Source organism: Littorina saxatilis, linkage group LG9 (assembly GCF_037325665.1).
Source record: "Littorina saxatilis isolate snail1 linkage group LG9, US_GU_Lsax_2.0, whole genome shotgun sequence".
Classification (NCBI taxonomy): domain Eukaryota; kingdom Metazoa; phylum Mollusca; class Gastropoda; order Littorinimorpha; family Littorinidae; genus Littorina; species Littorina saxatilis.
Genome location: NC_090253.1, coordinates 61512516 through 61530467, shown reverse-complemented (window position 1 = coordinate 61530467; position 17952 = coordinate 61512516). Strand labels below are relative to the sequence as shown.

Below are 17952 nucleotides of genomic sequence, written 5' to 3'. Positions count from 1 at the left end.
GTAGTTGACTTATTTGTACTTTGTGGGAAAGTACCGATCGGGCGCATCTGGAGACTTTGAGGGAATTGTTTTCCCGCCTGACAAAAGCTAATCTGACCGTGAGACCCAGCAAGTGCATTTTGGGGACCGACAACGTTGACTTCATAGGTCATTCACTGAAGGAAGGTCAAAAGGGGCTTTTGTTGGAAAACGTCACCAAGATCCTCAATGCGCCACGTCCTGAAACCAAGAAGCAGGTGCGATCCTTCCTTGGATTGGCTGGGTACTACAGAGACTTACTTACTTACTGCCTTTCACGCCTGGTGGCGTGTAGGGCAGCGGTACTACAGAGAGTTCATTCCAAACTTCGCCGCCATAACGGCGCCTTTGTCGGACATGACCCGAAAAGGATGCCCCAACCGAATACTCTGGGGACCAGCTCAGGAGAAGGCATACCAGACCGTGCGCGACCTGATGTCACGAGACCCGGTGCTACGCCTTCCTGATACTGCCAAAGAGTTCATCTTGCGTACAGACGTATCGGACGAAGGGATCGGCGCCATGCTGATGCAAGAGCATGGAGGTAAACCGTTTCCGGTCAGCTATGCCAGCAAGAAGCTGTCAGGAGCCGAGAAGAACTACTCGACCATGGAGAAAGAGTGTTTAGCCATTGTGTGGGGAATCAAGAAATTTGAACTCTACCTCCAAGGGGTGAAATTCGTGCTTCAGACTGATCACAAACCCCTCACCTACCTGAACTCTGCGAAGTTTGTGAATAATCGTATCATGAGGTGGGTGATGTACTTGCAGAACTTTGATATGCGAGTGGAATCGATCAAAGGTTCAGACAATGTTGGAGCAGATTTTCTCAGCCGAGTATGTGAGTAAAACTGTGTTCATTCTCCAACAGACTAATGTACATACCTGGATTTCAATCTGTTATGTATACATAGTATGTGTACAGGTAGCGTTTCAATGATTGAAAGAAATTAGGTAAATTTCTTCTTGTGTTGGGGGTAATGTTAGGAAACGCTACCGTTGCTGAGCTTTGGTTCAGTTTTGTGTGTTGCGTGTAGTTGACTTATTTGTACTTTGTGGGAAAGTACCGATATTATATTTTGTAAACACAATATTTATGCTTGGGCGAGAATGCAGGTGAACTTTCTAGTCCTGTCAAAACAAGTTGTTTACCATGCTGTTTTAGTCGTGAGTTCGTGGCGTTCGTTCGGATTAAGTGTGTCGGCGCTTTTGATGTACGTCAGAGAGAATGTCGCTAGTTTAGTCCATGCACGGCTCGTATAATGTAGTTGTATCGTGTTCGGTCTGGAATATTCTCGAGATTGAGTATTTACTATATATGCCAGCGCGATTTGAATGTTAAAAAGCTTCTATTTGAGTTCTGCTACGATGTGCAGTTGTATGTATTGAATGCTGAATAAATCCTCGAACTCAATTTGACGAGTTGTTTTCTGCTGCTGCGAAGACGGGCGACGTAGAATAAAAGAACACAACTATACGACGTTTGAGAACTTGTGGCAATCTCAAGTGTCGTGTAACACCGTGAAAAGTAGGATATGCGCCGAAATGGCTGCGATCTGCTGGTCGATGTGAATGCGTGATGTATTGTGTGAAAAATTCCATCTCACACGGCATAAATAGATCCCTGCGCCTTGAGTCCGAGTCTGGAGATACGCGCGCGATATAAGACTTCATATAACTAACACACACACACACCACGACCCTCGTCTCGAGTGTTAAAACATGTAGTCAAAACTTGACTAAATGTAAAAAAGGAATAGATACACCCTGAGCCCCCTATTATCAAACTGGGCCTGGGCTTCGACAACTAATAGACAATATTCAGGTATAGCTCTGTCTGGTTTCTATGGGTTGTCAAAGAGAGGGTATTCTTGCGTTTCAAGTATAGGGAGACAAATAATCTATACGTGCTTTTTCCCCCGTGTTTCAGACACACCCTTCGCTAGTGATTGGCCTGTGGATTGTTCGTCTCCCTAAAAGCAAGGGTATTCACTCTGTCACAACACATACAAACCCGACAGGATGTTTCTCCGGAGTTTGTCTATTCGCAATCTTGTCAGTCGATGGAAACACGTGCCTATATTCCACAACAATTAGCTTCAGGAAACTTCGCAGGAATTTGGTCTCGTTTCACAGATATCGTCCCACATAGTACGCTTATACAAGCAACTTGCACTAGTGCATGCCACACACACACACACACACACACACACACATACACATACACACACGCACAAAATATCACACACACAAATATCACACACACACGCACACACACACATACACACAGGGCATACATTACAATGAGTAGATCGTGCGGCAACATTTAAGATACCCCGTTTTATATGCAACTTGCATAGACTTAGCATCAGCAATCTGAAGTATTATATTCATGTTTGATCAACATTGTGTTATTGCAAACATGTTTATGTCGTTTACGCACAGATATCACAAGTTCAGTCACTGAGTGATGTTAAACACATCCCAAGTATTTTTAGCCTCAAATATTTTGGCAGGTCTGGAATCATAATCGAACAAATCAAAGTCCAACAAAAAGTATTCTCGAAGAAGTTCAAGATTACTTTTCGGTACGAGACTATACGCAGACGACAAAGCTTCAGCCTTTTGCCTCTGCTTCGTACCGTTCGTTCGAAACCGCTCCCAAGAACTTTTCACCAGCTGAATAAACTCAGCAGAACTAGAAGAAGACTGCTTGTAATTGATCGGCAATGGTTCGTTTCTATCGAGAATGCCTCGAATTTGCAGCTTTCTCCAAATTCTTTTGTTGGCCAGCTCCCAAGTCATGCATTTGGTCACATCTTTCCGCCATCGGTACGGTGACGTAATGGAGTCTTCGATGGCGTCGAACTCGCTCTCACGTGACCATTCCTTGAGTGTCGATTGGCTGATGTTGAAGCCCAGCTGCGCCACAACGAGACTGGCGTCTTTGGAGAAGGTTTCCATCTTGCCTATGACGTCATAGTGGTAGTCGCAAGGTTTGCACTGGTCGTAGCTGGGCACGAAGTGAGTATCTCTGTGCAGGTCGTTGCTGCGTTCATTGCGTATCACGTACTTGATGAATTCTAGAGAAAAAACAAGAACAGTTGAAGTAGAAACAAAATAAACAAAAGAAAAAACGAAAACAAAAGCACACAAACAAACAAAAACCTAGATCAACTAAAACATAGATGCATTCAATATCATTCCTTTTCTATTCAAACAATGGAGAGAAAACTAAAGTTGACGTATGCACTGCGTGATGCAGACATATATTTTGTAAATTGTTTTGGGGAAAAAGGATTAACACTTAGAAGCAAAACAGAACAGAAGAAAAAGAAAACAGCGTGTGTGTGTGTGTGTGTGTTTAGTGTGTGTGTGTGTGTATGGGGGGGGGGGGGGGTGGTGCACAAGTTAAACGAAACGAGATTATAGACGGTGGAATACTATGTGGACGGTGCTTGTACCAACCCCCAGAATATTTCCGCATCGTCGGTCTGTATGTTTACGCAGGTATTCGTTTACTCGATCCGTTTTTATTACCCTGCAGCACAAAATAAAACCACAAACCACTTACCCTCAGAACGGGGCAACATTTGTTGAACATCTGCACGTGACCTAAACGATCAACCGCCTCCCACACACAGCAGTATAGACACAATAATCTACAGTCTGGATTCATGCTGTGCAGGCGCTTGGACTTTATTCTTTTTGTTATTTGCCAACTTTTTTATTTTTCATTTTTTTCATTTTCATTACTTTATTGTCCCATCGCTGGGAAATTCGGGTCGCTTCCTCCCAGTGGAAAGCAAGCAGCAACGGAGTCGCGCTACCCAGGTGTCTGCGTGTTTAGGTGTATTCAGCCACCTGCACTTATGGCAGAATGACCAAGGTCTTTTACGTGCCATTATGATGACACGGGGGTGGGACATGGCTTCCGTCTCTGGGTCTGCACATAAAGTTGACCCGTGTCCGTCCCGGCCCGAATTCGAACCTGCGACCTTCTGATCACAAGTCCAGTGCTCTACCAACTGAGCTACCGGGCCCCCGATCAATTTAAAACAAAAATTATTTTGCAGAACGACAGAGATGATAATTGGGGGGGGGGGGGGTGTCGAGGTGGGAGGGGCGAGATGGGACGTCATCGCCTTAACTACTTCACACGGCACTGACCTGGGAAAGTGACGTCATGTCCACATGTGAGACTGACGGAGGTGGGGTTGTGACGAAACTCCTTGATGATGAAGCGGCCCACGGTCTTCCAGAAGTAGGGGTTGGGGGCGAAGAGCTTGTCCACGTAGCCAGACAACAGCTTGGAGTAGGGCTCTCGCGTGAACATCACCTGACAGCGTACAACACAGCGATGTGTAACAATGATTGAATGGAATAGACACCGGAAATAAATCTAATGTTTTGAAAGAGTGAATTCTATTGCTTTTATTGAGGTAAGTCTTCCACACAATTATTCTCCTTATCCACGTGTTTCAATGAGATACACCCCTCGCTAGTGACTTGCCTAGAATGTCACGTTGAAAGCTTGACTCAACTAAAGCAAGCGTATTCACTCTTCCACAACGTTTAATAAGTTTGATAAGTTTTGTGTGAATATTTGTTTGTCTGTTCACTTAAAAGACCGTTGGGTCGAAATATCTGAATGTATTGTTTTGTCAATAACAAACGTTCCAACAACCTACCTTTCTTGTTTTTGGATTCTGAAGTTTTGGAACGTTGGCAGTCTCTTTGTTTTTTGAATTTTTTCTTCCACAACGCATACAAACCCGACTAAATAATTTCCCATCGTGTATTCTGCACCCTACCACAGCAATGTACATTGGCAATAAAACGGATTTTTTATTTATTATGTAAGAACAGCCTTAAAATTGAGCGGTAAAAAAAAAGTACATATATTTTGAGGCACAAAACAGGGTCGATCGAGTCTTAAATCGGGCAAGGGGTGAGGGGGGTGGGGGAGGGGGGGGGGGGGTGTTAGCCGATCTGTTTGGCCGTTCATTGAATCATAACACCAGTCTGCCCTGAAAGCAAGGAATCCACCAACCTTTGCGGCTTTTTGAAGAAAATCGGCGACGCGTTTCTCTGCCAGAGCAACATTGATCTGAGGTCGTTCACTGGTAAGTCCCCTGACGTCGGATGCCAGGAGAGATCTCTGTTGTAAGAATGGAACAGCCATTACCAAGTCGCGTAAGGCGAAATTACTACATTTAGTCAAGTTGTGGAACTCACAGAATGAAACTGAACGTAGTCCGCCGCCAGTGCAAAAGGCAGTGAAAGTGACGAGCCTGTTTGGCGCGGTAGCGGTTGCGCTGTGCTTCATAGCACGCTTTACTCTACCTCTGTTCGTTTTAACTTTCTGAGCGTGTTTTTAATTAGGAATTTCGCAGAAATGTATTTTAAACTACTAGGGTTTAACGTCGCCTGTATTTAGGCCTTTAGCTCCCACGGCTGTCGCTACGCTGAGTGAATCAGCAAGTTCACGTGCGCGTGTCGCTGTGTACTCAGGCCTGTGTCCACTGCGTCAGTTCGCTGCCAAACTCACGCGAGTGCGCACACAAACATTTTTGCTGCTGTCAAGAAACAAGCCGATTTGCCAAGATGGGAGAGGAATTCTACTTCGAAGAGTGGTGTAATTCGAACAGTCTAACAAAAAAGACTTTGCAGGCGTTGCAAAAGGAAGACATTGTGTCTGAATATCTCCTCTCCACGCTGACAGAAGAAGACATGGCCACGCTGGGTGTCACGCTTGGTCAACGCAAGGCTCTCCGCACGGCGATTGGAACTTTTCAAAAAGACACGCGTCAAGCCGGCATCGATGACCTTCAGCAAGTTCTTACAGCCGGCGAGGGGGGTGCATCCAGTTCCATCCCCCAGATTACGATGGCAGACATCAGAAACGGAACGGCACTGACGGACGCTGGTAAGCGTTTTGACGAACTTTTTTTACGCGACCCACAGCAAAATCAACCACAAACAGTGTCCACCCCGCACGCCGATCGTTTTGCCTGTTTCGACCCCCGTCTGACACTCACAATCAAAGCGTATAAGAAGAAAACTGCTCACATCACTGACTTTCTCACTGAGAAAACAAAGAAGAGAAGACAAGCGCAGAAGAAAGAACTGATAGTTGACACAGAGCAGCGACTGGTTGTCCGCACGGACGATCAGCACCCCTACTCCGGCATTCGTATGGAGGAGTGGGTGGCAGCGAACTGTAGACTAATGAACAACTTTTTGCAGACGGGGGCCTTGCCGCGCCAAGACGTCGAATTCTACCTGGCCCACACCGTCAACGTCATGGAGTATGCCGAACGTTACAGCTGGGAGTCGGTCCTTGACTTCGACTACCAGTATCGTGAGCTGCAGGCGGAGCACAGCTTCCCGTGGGGCACGTACCCGCCCTACATGGAGGCGAAGATGGAGCCCAGAGCACAACGCAGCACCCCAACAGGTTCGCAGCGGCAGGCCGTACCCGAGTGCAAACAGTTTAAGGCACGCGGTTCGTGTTCCTTTGGCAAGGCCTGCAAATATCGCCACAACCAACTCTCCAACGCACCCAGCGACCAGTCACCCCAAACCAACCCCCCAACAGCTTCCGGCGGGCAATTCGGGTCTGCAAAAAACGCTCCCCCGCGCCACTGAGCCAGCCAGTGCGTGAAGCGGGCCTCGTGTACGAAGCCTGGCACCGTCTGCTGCCCGCGGACTACCCCAAAAGAGACTACATCCTGGAAGGCGTCAAAGAAGGCTTCAGCATCGTCGACGTTGACATCACCGACAGCGTGTACCAGAAAAACTAAGTCAGCGACAGAGAGCGCCACCCGTTATAAGGTGGAGAAGCAGATTAAGGTGGAGCTTGAGCACGGACATTATAAGCAGTGTGACAGCAAACCCACCATCGTGTCGGCTCTCGGCGCTATCCCCAAGAAAGACGGTGATAAAGTGCGCATCATCCACGACTGCAGTCGCCCCGTCGGCAGCGCCTTAAATGACTTCGCACACAGCTCGCCGTTCCAGTTCCAGAAGCTTCAAGATGCCGTAGATCTCATCACACCAGGCTGCTATCTCGCTAAACTCGACCTGGCCAGCGCATACAGGTCAGTGCGCATTCACCCCTCCAACTATCCGGCTACAGGCGTAGCCTGGAACTTCGAGGGATCGCCATCAGAGACTTTTATGGTAGACACTCGTCTGCCCTTCGGCGCGCGGCGATCCCCCGAGGTATTCCACGAACTTTCGCAAGCCATCCGCCACATGATGCATGCTCAAGGCCACAAGGGTGTGGTCGCCTACATGGACGATTTCCTGCTGACTGCTGAGACCTCCGAGCTGTGTCAAGCCGCGCTGAACGCCCTCATGCGTTTAGTGAGGCAGCTTGGCTTCGCCATCAACTACTCCAAGGTGGAGGGCCCTACCCAGCGTCTAACCTTCCTGGGCATCACGCTGGACACCGTCGCTATGACCATGGAGCTGCCCGACGCCAAGGTGAAGGACCTCACGCAAGTCCTGCAGGGCGTCTTCTCCAGCACCAAGGTCTCCAAACGCATTGCATTATCTTATTATAGTATTTTATTGAAGCATGAATAAAGCTTCCAGTCACCCCCTCATCTGTGAGTGGTCTCCTTTTTGTTTAATCCAAACATATCATATGTATATGTTTTTGGAATCAGGAACCGACAAGGAATAAGATGAAATAGTTTTTAAAACGATTTCGGAAATTTAATTTTAATCATAATTTTTATATTTTTAATTTTCAGAGCTTGTTTTTAATCCGAATATAACATATTTATATGTTTTTGGAATCAGAACATCATGAAGAATAAAATAAAAGTAATTTTGGGTCGTTTTATAAAAAAATTATTTTAATTACAATTTTCAGATTTTTAATGACCAAAGTCATTAATTTATTTTTAAGCCACCAAGCTGAAATGCAATACCGAAATCCAGCCTTCGTCGAAGATTGCTTTACAAAAATTTCAATCAATTTGATTGAAAAATGAGGGTGTGATAGTGCCGCCTCAACTTTTACAAAAAGCCGGATATGACGTCATCAAAAGTATTTATTAAAAAAAAGGAAAAAACGTCCGGGGATATCATTCCCAGGAACTCTCATGTCAAATTTCATAAAGATCAGTCCAGTAGTTTGGTCTGAATCGCTCTACATACACACACGCACAGACAGACAGACACACACACACACACACACACACACACACACACACACACACACACACACACACACATACACACACACACACACACACACACACATACACCACGACCCTCGTCTCGATTCCCCCTTCCATGTTAAAACATTTAGTCAAAACTTGACTAAATGTAAAAAAGATATACATTATTAGGTCACTTTAAAAAAAAATGCATAGACTTTTTCGTGGACTTTTAAAAGACATAAAATACACTTTTTGGAAGTAACAGAGCTGTAATGGATTTATGGCAATTTATTCAAGTCGGTAGGATTCATACACCGCTTTGATAAAACGTTTTTTGGGGGGAGAAAATCGGAACCATGCTAACTAATAATGTGATGATAATCTGAAAACAAGTCGCGTTAGGCGAAATAACAACATTTAGTCAAGCTGTCGAACTCACAGAATGAAATTGAACGCACTGCTCTTTTCACCAAGACCGCATACTCGTAGTTTCGTCAGTCCACCGCTCGGGGCAAAGGCAGTGAAATCGACAAGCCAGAATAGTGCGGTAGTGGTCGCGCTGAGGAGGATAAAACGCTTTTCTGTATCTCTATTCTTTTTAGCTTACTGAGTTTGTTTTTAATCCAAACATATCATATCTATATGTTTTTGGAATTAGGAACGGACAAAGAATAAGATGAAAGTGTTTTTAAATCGATTTCGCAAAATTAATTTTAATCATAATTTTCATATTTTTAATTTTCAGAGCTTGTTTGTAATCCAAATATAACATATGTATATGTTTTTGGAATCAGAAAATGACGAAGAATAAGATGAAATTATTTTTGGATCGTTTAATAAAAAAATAATTTTAATTACAAGTTTCCGATTTTTAATGACCAAACTCATTTATTAGTTTTTTGCCACCAAGCTGAAATGCAATACCAAAGTCCGGCCTTCGTCGACGATTGCTTTGCCAAAATTTCAATCAATTTGATTGAAAAATGAGGGTGTGACAGTGCCGCCTCAACTTTTACAAAAAGCCGGATATGACGTCATCAAAGGTATTTATCGAAAAAATGAAAAACATATCCGGGGATATCATTCCCAGGAACTCTCATGTCAAATTTCATAAAGATCGGTCCAGTAGTTTAGTCTGAATCGCTCTACACACACACACACGCACAGACAGACACACAGACAGACACACACACACACACACACACACACACACACACACACATACACCACGACCCTCGTCTCGATTCCCCCTCTATGTTAAAAAATGTAGTCAAAACTTAAATGTAACAAGAGGCGAAGCCTTCAAGGCTCCCGTAAGGGCTGCATTTGAATTTCACGCATTTGAAAAATGTTTTCGTCTTCCCGTATTTGATTTTCCCGCATTTGGTGGTTTGAATTTCACGCATGTGAGCTTTTGAAAGTCACGCATGTGAGCTTTTGAAAATCACGCATGAAGTGTATGCGTTGGGGTGTGTGTACATGAGATAGAGTTGCTCGTGACCGATGATGAGTCTCAATTCACCTGTTCGTCTCTTGCTGTGCCATGGCGAAATAAGCCGTGTAGTTGAACTGAATTGTGATTTGTGAGTTGTGAGCGAACCGTCGTGACGTATAAACTCCCACGGATTTCCCATGTTGGTTGTTGGTATTCGTGTCTTGCTGAATTGTGATTTGTATTCACGCGTCTATACACGGGACTCACTCACAAACACACCGATGCGGGGGGGGGGGGGGGGGGATGCGTGTGCATGCGTGTGCGTGAAATTCAAATGACAAGTAAGGAGAGATTTTTACTGGAAACCTGCGTGAAATTCATGTGTTAAGAAATGCGAGAAATTCACAGGGTAAAATTCAAAAGTGCGTGAAATTCAGTTGCACCGCCCGTAAGAAATCGACAAACAGTAACACAAACTCAATCACTCCGTCACACATACACACACACAGTGAGCATAGGTGACACGGTGCAAGAGTGGGAGACGCTAGATCTAGATCTGTCTGTCTGTAGCCTACTTACGGGGACACGACTGCCAGATCGACACTGCGCTTTCGACAGCGCTTCCTCGCGCAGACACCTTTGGTATCTTCTTTATCTATTTTTCTGGAGCCGCTACGAAACCGAACAATGTGAAATCGTCTTCCCCGAATCGGCGAATACAGCTCGGTTAGAACTGAAAAGTGAATCTATACCACAATCCTTCACGCGATCTGACCTAACCTTGACCCCTGACCCGGTCTACATACCACACACAACACAAACCAGTCACCTGTTTTTACCCCCCCCCCCCCAAACCCCCCCACCGTTTTCTTTGGATACACACTTTAACTACATACGTGCCGACGAAATGTTGATCATTGCTTCAATACTTTGAAGCTGTTGCTTGGATAATAACCCGGTAAAATGTAGTATTTCGGTGTTCAGTCAAATGTTAAAGTTTCTATCACACACGCACGCACAGACAGACAAAAGTTAGCATCGCATAGTCTACACTTACGTGATCCAAAAATGAGACAGAGCGCTATTTTAAGCTATGAGAAACAACGAACGAACGAACGAACCTGCCGCCTTTGCCTAAGGGCCTGTCCGGGGGGTTTATGTCTGCCCCTGACCACGGGAGCTGGATGACCGCCTGGTGGACGAACTGGTCGCACTGGCCGAACAGGGACGTGGCGATCTGTGTACACGTCGTCCAGGTTCTCTGGGCGAATCACTGTGCAGGGGAAAGGGGGTCGGAACACGTGAGACATGCACGGTGTTATTTCGTTGATGAGTTAGTTACTTGTGTGTGTGTGTTACTGTGTGTGTTTTAGTGTGTGTGTGTGTGTGTGTGTTACTGTGTGTTAGTGTTAGTGTGTGTGTGTGAGTGTATGTGTGTGTGTGTGCTTGTGAGTGTGTTTATATGTATAATAATAATAATAATAATAATAATAATAATAATAATAAATGAGCATTTATATAGCGCAACATCATAAGTTTACAATATTATGCTCTTTGCGCTTGACACATTTAAAATAAAAACACAGTTATACAAGCATTTACATCTACATTCATAGTCAGCAACGCTTAATTAAAAGCATACACCATCAAACATACATAACAAAAGATTCTTCCACTAACTAAGTAATAAAAACATGAATACAATAGGTAGTGAAAACAAGGAAATACCAGCTGAATACCCTTAATGTGTATGTTTGTGTGTGTGTGTGTGGGGGCGTTCCGTAGTGACCAGCCCCCCTAAATCTAGCCCTGCTGTGTATGTAGGGCCTATATATCTATCTATATATATATATATACATACGACTTGTGTCTGTGTGTGTGTGTGTGTGTCTGTGTGTTCGCGATGCACGGCCAAGGTTCTCGATGGATCTGTTTCAAATTTGGTGGCCATATTCAGGTACACCCCGGACACAACCTGGTCGATGAGATATTTCAACACGTGCTCTCAGCGCGCAGCGCTGAACCGATTTTGGCTTTTCTGTTCATCTTCCCAGATCCATTCCCACTAACTCTTCCTTATCTTCTCCAGTGTTTTGCGTTTATCTCCCTTCCTTCGTGTGGCGTCAATCCATATTCCCGTTTCTATTTTTAGAAGGTCACTGTCGACAACGCTCAATCCATATTCCCGTTATACTATTTTTAGAAGGTTACTGTTCCGGCGAAGCCGGGTATTACTCTTCCTTATCTTCTCCAGTGTTTTGGGCGTTTATCTCCCTTCCTTCGTGCGGTGCGCCGGCGTACACCCGGCTGCCGGGTATTCGGCTCGACTTCTTCCCGGCGAAGCCGTACCCGGCGAAGCGGGTATTCATCTAGTATTTATATATATATACGACTTGTGTCTGTGTGTCTGTGTGTTCGCGATGCACGGCCAAAGTTCTCGATGGATCTGCTTCAAATTTGGTGGGCATATTCAGGTAGATCCCGGACACAATCTGGTTTATGAGAATTTTCAACACGTGCTCTCAGCGCGCAGCGCTGAACCGATTTTGGTTTTTCTGTTCATCTTCCCAGATCCATTCCCAGTAACTCTTCCTTATCTTCTCCAGTGCACGGTTTTGCGTTTATCTCCCTTCCTTCGTGTGGCGTCAATCCATATTCCCGTTACTATTTTTAGAAGGTCACTGTCCACAACGCTCAATCCATATTCCCATTACTATTTTGTAGACGTTTTCCTTCGTGTGGCGTCAATCGCGTACGGTGCGCCACTCACCCCGGCGAAGCCGGGTATTCGGCTCTACTTCTTCCCGGCGAAGCCGGCTCCCCGGCGAAGCGGGTATTCATCTAGTATATATATATATGTATGTGTGTGTATGTGTGTGTGTGTGTGTGTGTGTGTGTGTGTGTGTGTGTGTGTATGTGTGCTAGTGCGCCTGTGTGTATGTATGTGTGTGTGTGTGTGTGTGTGTGTGTGTGTGCGTGTTTGTGTGCTTGTAGGCGTGAGTGTCACAGGGGGCATGTCTTCGTGAGTTTGTGGGCGTGTCACAACATGAAAAGAAAGATAAAGGGCAACTCACTGAGGGCAGTGCGAATCGGAATGACGTAGGGCGACGAGATCTTCATGCCGTGGCTCAGAGCGTAGAACAGACGACGGAAAAACGTGGAGCCGACCTTCAGCACGGGGCAGAAAAAGAAATTCTGTGGTTTGTACACCTCCATCACATGGTAATGAAACTTGTTCCCGTACCAACCCTCGTGGTACAAACTTTCGCCCAGTTTCCGTTCCCTCGTTTTGGCCTGCCGCTGTTTGACGTCACAAACATGGCGGATCCGGTCTTGTCGTTCGGCCTGCATGGCTGCCAGGTCGCGGTATTGGTACTTTTCGGTGGTAGTCTTGCCTTGGGGGGTCTCAATACCAAACCCCATGATCTTGATCTGCAGTGGAGATCGACATGGGAGAATAAGGTAATCTTGAACGTTGGCGTTATAAATCGAGGGAAGTTTTTCTGATGCAATAATAAGCCACTCAATTTACGTTGCTTGCTTAATTCAGCAGTAGGGGAAGGGAGGGCAAGTCGACCCCTCTAACAAATGCAGCTTATACCTCTCGTCTTTTAAAAAAAAAGATTGTTTTTGTTAAAAAAAACTGGTGTGTTCTCTTTCGTGTAAGCGTTGTGTGGAATATGAACGATCCAACTGGCACGGTTTTTCAATAAAATATAAAAGAAAAAAATCCTGAAGCATGGACGACTTGCCCTCCATGGAGGGCAACTCGTCCATGGGGGGCGGGTAATTCGTCCAGGTGGAAAAGGTTGTTCATATTACCCAATAGCATCACCTCGACATATGAAATTGACTGAAGTAACTTTTGTGTGTCAGTTTTGTTAATCGGAAGTGAGAATGACGTCATAATGAGTCGGCCTACGTCAGAAGTCGATCGACGTCTTGGCTATGCAGGGAGGGTGAGTATTTGAAGGGATAGATGTTCAAACATCTATACTTATTAGTTGCTCTGGTTCAAAGCAAAGCAAATGGGAAAATATATTTACAAATTGGACTTGTAATTGATTTGTGTCGCCCATTTCAGGTTGCGTGAACGTGAAATAGTTTAATAGGCCTACTAGTATACGCGCACTTCCAATGACGGGAAAGCGCACCCCCCCCCCCCCCCTGTCTCTCTCTGTCTCTCTCTGTCTGTCTCTCTCTCTCTCTCTCTCTCTCTCTCTCTCTCTCTCTCTCTCTTAATTAATTAATCAACACACAACTTCGAATATTATTTTTTTAAGGCTACGTTCACTTTTATTTCAAATACATACAAAGAACTTTTACGGGTTCTTCATCTGACACTATTTCTTGGAGATTAAAGAGTCTACACAGACGAGAGAGTGATATGGACCCATAGTCGGGTATTGTGACCCGGGTCGAGTTACACGACAAAGGGGGGGACGAATTACCCGATCATGGTACTCGCTGAACATTGCTATTTACCATTGTTCCTGGGATAGCCTGAGATCTATAACTTTCGACTAGTTGTTATGAAAGCCAAAGCTTTTTTGCAGATCTGGTGCATTTTACGAATCAGCGGCTCCCATGCACTGACTGTTGTTTTTTTCGTGCAACAATTTTAGAGTGGAAACCATCAAAATTGACAAAGACTTACCGCTTTGCTGGGCCCGTTTATTTCGACGTTTTTTTTTTCTTCAACTGATTCAGGTTGGGTAACTCTGGCTTATGAAATCGATGATAATCACCCCTGCAGTGTCATGTTCTCAAAATCGAGGGGGGACGACATACCCGAGGGGGTCGACTTGCCCTCCCTTCCCCTATTTGAACTACCATTCGTGATTTGGAACAGACTAAAAAGACGCGTGTTTTGTGCGTGTCCGTTTGTTTGTTTGTTTGTTTTTATTGTGTGTTTTTTCTCCAAATACATCTGGCTTCCAAGGAAATCATAGGTGCGGTCATCTTGAGTAGTAAATATGACAAGTTAAGCTCGCCGACGTGTGTGTGTGTGTGTGTGTGTGTGTGTGTGTGTGTGTGTGTGTGTGTGTGCGCGCGCGCACGCGTGTGCGTCCGTGTGTTCTCTAATGTTCCATTATTTCTCAGTCCTTTTTAATTTCATTGCTGAATGATGGCTTCTGGTGTTATGTATAAATCACCCGCTTCTGCATGTCTCTCAGTCGGGTCTCCATCTCGCTCACAACCGTGATACGAGTTTTGTTGAGTGTGACCAACGTGGTCAGAGTTCCTTCCCTTGACAGCAGCCATTCACGATCAACACGCTGAAAGACAGTACGATGAAACTCACAATTTTAGATCTCCTAAAAACATTTTTTTTTTTTTTTTTTAAAGATTGAGTCTTGAAAGAGAGGCTATCTTAAATGGTGGTAAATTTACAGATAATTTGAACAGAATATTGGGAAAAATAGGGTCTTAAACGGATACCTAGGTGCCTCAGGAAAAACTGTGCGGGGGTGGGGACTGGTGGAGGGGAAGGGGGGCTCGGGGGGGATGCGAAACAGTACGGGATTACGTTTACTAGAAGTCATCAAGAAATGATGATGCAGCCTTTTATTCCTTCCTGTGGAATGGTAAACCTGCAAAGATTCGGCGTAATGTCGTTTGCAGAACCTATTGCAATGGTGGTCTGAATATGATTGACATTTACACTTTTGTGGCATCAGTAAAGATAAATTGGATTCGCAGATTAAAGATGTTTGAATTTGATGTAAAAAAGCTTATTTTTGATATGATACCTGGAATGAAAGACATATCTAAAGTTATCTAGAGGTCAAAGGCAATGTCGTTCTTGGGAAAAGGTTCTTGTTTGTTATTCAGAGGTCAAAGGCAATGTCGTTCTTGGGATAAGGTTCTTGTTTGTTATTCAGAGGTCAAAAAAATTTCGTTCTTGTGAAAAGGTTCTTGTTTGTTATTCAGAGGTCAAAGGAAATGTCGTTCTTGTGAAAAGATTCTTGTTTGTTATTCAGAGGTCAAAGGCAATGTCGTTCTTGTGAAAAGGTTCTTGTTTGTTATTCAGAGGTCAAAGGAAATGTCGTTCTTGTGAAAATGTTCTTGTTTGTTATTCAGAGGTCAAAGGCAATGTCGTTCTTGTGAAAATGTTCTTGTTTGTTTTTCAGAGGTCAAAGGCAATGTCGTTCTTGTGAAAAGGTTCTTCAGTGTTTGTTATTCAGAGGTCAAAGGCAATGTCGTTCTTGTGAAAAGGTTCTTGTTTGTTATTCAGAGGTCAAAGGCAATGTCGTTCTTGTGAAAAGGTTCTTGTTTGTTATTCAGAGGTCAAAGGCAATGTCGTTCTTGTTAAAAGGTTCTTGTTTGTTATTCAGAGGTCAAAGGCAATGTCGTTCTCATGTAGTAGACCAGGGTAACTTGTACTTCTTTTTCATTGACTTAAAACTTAACTCTCTCTCTCTCTCTCTCTCTCTCTCTCTCTCTCTCTCTCTCTCTCTCTCTCTCTCTCTCTCTGTCTGTGGCTGTGTGTATATTATTTACCCTTCGCGCACACACACACACACACACACACACACACACACACACACACACACACACACACACACACACACACACACACACACACACACACACACACACACACACACACACATTTACACAAATATGTACATACTGAGGTATTGCTGTCTAGCCATACTCTGTTGAAAGCCGTCAGATCGTTTCCCCATCCATTGGCTAGCACCTTTTCCACTCCTGCGTTATTCAAGCAATGGCATAATCGTCATCATCATCATCATCATCATCATCATCATCCTCATCGTCATCGTCATCATCGTCATCGTCATCATCATCATCATCATCATCATCATCATCATCATCATCATCATCATCATCATCATCATCAATTTTTGCCACGTCAGTAACGTTTTTCCAAAGTCTATTGTGATTCCCTGCAGTTTGTGAAATTTAGTTTTTTTTCGTCTTGGGCAGGTAGGAAGTTATGTTTGTGGGATTGTTAGCACAGTTTTCGGTATTCTGTATATTACATCTTCCAGTTGACTTTCTTTGTTATATGTTGTTGTTTTTGTTTTTATGTTGTTGTTGTTGTTGTTGTTGTTGTTGTTGTTGTTGTTGTTGTTGTTGTTGTTTTGCGCGAATGCCACGTCAGTTGCGCGCGAATTGCCCGAAACGGTTTACTATAGTAGAGTGATTTAAAGTCTAAATTGTATCTGCCACATCTTATCGAGTTTCTTGACATTAAAAATAAATTATTTCTCATGAGCAATACAGTTGTAGAGATGATCGAAACGAGATGCAGCATCTCAAGAGACTGGCACCCACCTAGCTCCACACCCACCTAGCTCCACACCCACATACCTCCACACCCACATACCTCCACACCCACACGCTTACCTGTCCCTGGTTGAAGGGAGGCTATGATGACGAGCAAGAAGGCCATGCCGACAACCAGCAGGAAATATGGCCGTCGTGCATGCATCAAGAGTCGCCGGAAGTAAACAAGGTAACATATCCTCCGGCTGAGACAGCCGAAGAGTCGGAACCGGGGCATCCCTTTGGCGGCACCTTGACCATGGGCGCATGGAACCCTGAAACAAGTCGTGTAAAGCGATATTGACATATATTATTCTAAACCTGGGCATTCCTTTAGTGACGCTGTGGCCTTGGGCGCATACAACCCTAAAACAAGTCGTGTAAAGCGATATCAACATATTATTGCTAATAATAATTAAGTAGAAGTGCAGTGCCTGGCACTGCATACCCCAAGCGAAGGAGCCATCATTGAGAGAGAGAGAGAGAGAGAGAGAGAGAGAGAGAGAGAGAGAGAGAGAGAGAGAGAGGTTCCACACCTAGAAATCTTGTCAGTTGTTGTGGTTGTTGTTGTGGCTGTTGTGTTTGTTGTTGTTGTTGTTTTGATGACAATACTGTCCTTTTTTGTGTGTAATGTTCTTGTTGTTTTGTTGTTATTGTTTCATACTTGTTTACTCTATCTCTCTCTCTCTCTCTCTCTCTCTCTCTCTCTCTCTCTCTCTCTCTCTCTCTCTCTCTCTCTCTCTCTCTCTCTCTCTCTCTCTCTGTTTATGATGATATCTTTCCTCGGAAAATGCAGTGCTTTGGATGGTAAATGCATATATGTTTGGCAGAGAGAGAGAGAGAGAGAGAGAGAGAGAGAGAGAGAGAGAGAGAGAGAGAGAGAGAGAGAGAGAGAGAGAGAGAGAGAGAGAGAGAGAGAGAGCGATTACAAGCAAATGACGAAGTCTCGTCCAACATCTCGTGCTACGAGATATGATGTACACCTAGATTACCTGATTACAAGTAAATAACGAAGTCTCGTCCAAC

At 44.5% G+C, this 17952-nt stretch overlaps 1 protein-coding gene across 2 annotated transcripts; it reads right to left on the bottom strand.

The window, feature by feature from the left end:
- Positions 1–1303: 1303 nt before the first annotated feature.
- Positions 1304–17209, bottom strand: LOC138976706 (uncharacterized). Of its 2 annotated transcripts, XM_070349576.1 has the most exons (9): positions 17008–17209; positions 16268–16347; positions 14787–14909; positions 12705–13062; positions 10803–10903; positions 10752–10772; positions 5072–5179; positions 4189–4357; positions 1304–3101 (listed from the first exon to the last, which is right to left on the bottom strand). In XM_070349576.1, the coding sequence occupies exons 1-9, from the start codon at positions 17162–17164 to the stop codon at positions 2479–2481; spliced, it is 1740 nt and encodes a 579-aa protein (XP_070205677.1). In that variant the 5' UTR covers positions 17165–17209; the 3' UTR covers positions 1304–2478. The 2 variants fall into 2 exon arrangements, with proteins under 2 accessions (XP_070205677.1, XP_070205676.1); XM_070349575.1 differs by having other exon boundaries at positions 10752–10903.
- Positions 17210–17952: the final 743 nt, after the last annotated feature.

Excerpts from the sequence above, each read along its gene's own strand:
- LOC138976706 (XM_070349575.1), bottom strand. The coding sequence starts at position 17,164 with ATGCCCCGGTTCCGACTCTTCGGCTGTCTCAGCCGGAGGATATGTTAC. Across the intron at positions 14,910-16,267 it reads GGCTAGACAGCAATACCTCA|CGTGTTGATCGTGAATGGCT; the intron begins GTATGTACATAT and ends ACTGTCTTTCAG. Across the intron at positions 13,063-14,786 it reads TGAGAGACATGCAGAAGCGG|ATCAAGATCATGGGGTTTGG; the intron begins GTGATTTATACA and ends TCTCCACTGCAG.